The 719-nt window shown below is 66.8% G+C and overlaps 1 protein-coding gene across 1 annotated transcript in view; it reads right to left on the bottom strand.

Moving 5' to 3' along the window:
- The window catches only part of CBLC (Cbl proto-oncogene C), a 15811-nt gene that overhangs the window by 4674 nt on the left and 10418 nt on the right, over positions 1-719 (bottom strand). The window contains exon 8 of the mRNA XM_040633051.1: positions 427-600. Coding sequence (XP_040488985.1) covers positions 427-600 — 174 coding nt within the window. The remainder of the gene's footprint in view (positions 1-426; positions 601-719) is intronic.

Raw genomic sequence — 719 nt, 5'->3', positions numbered from 1 at the left:
CCTCCTCCCTCAGACCCAGGGGTCCAGGCCCCCAGCCCCTCCTCCCTCAGACCCAGGAGTCCAGGCCCCGAACCCCCTCCTCCCTCAGACCCAGGAGTCCAGACCCCCCAGCCTCTCCTCCCTCAGACCCAGAAGTCCAGAACCCCAGCCCCTCCTCCCTCAGAACCAGGAGTCCAGACCCTCCAGCCCCTCCTCCCTCAGACCCAGGAGTCCAGGCCCCCAACCCCCTGCTCCCTCAGACCCAGGAGTCCAGACCCCCGGCCCCCTCCTTCCTCACACCCAGGAGTCCAGGCCCCCAGCCCCTCCTCTCTCAGACACAGTCCAGGCCCCCAGCCCCCTCCTTCTTCAAGCTCAGGAGTCCTGCCCTCAGCCCCTCCTCCCTCAGCCCCAGGAGTCCAGTCCCAGCTCCCGCCTGGCCCTGCTCACCTGCCCCAGCTCCTCCTCCCCATCTTCCTGGTCACTGCTCTCTCTCAGGTCCTCGGCAGCGGCCCTGGCTTCCGCTGGCCTCACTTGGGCTGGCCTCACTTGGAATCGGATACTCACAGCCTCTTGGCCCTTGATCTCTCTGCGGCAGAAGGGGCAGGTCTGGCTGTCGGAGTGCTGGGGGTGGGGTGGGAAGGGATAGGGTGAGGGTCTCCCTGTTCTCCACCATGTCCCTCGGGACCACAAGGGCCTACCTCCCCAACAGAGTGATGTGCTGAGGACACAGGAAGGAAACC

Source organism: Ursus maritimus, unplaced genomic scaffold (assembly GCF_017311325.1).
Source record: "Ursus maritimus isolate PB19 unplaced genomic scaffold, ASM1731132v1 scaffold_19, whole genome shotgun sequence".
NCBI lineage: Eukaryota > Metazoa > Chordata > Mammalia > Carnivora > Ursidae > Ursus > Ursus maritimus.
This window is presented reverse-complemented; position numbering and strand designations above follow the sequence as displayed.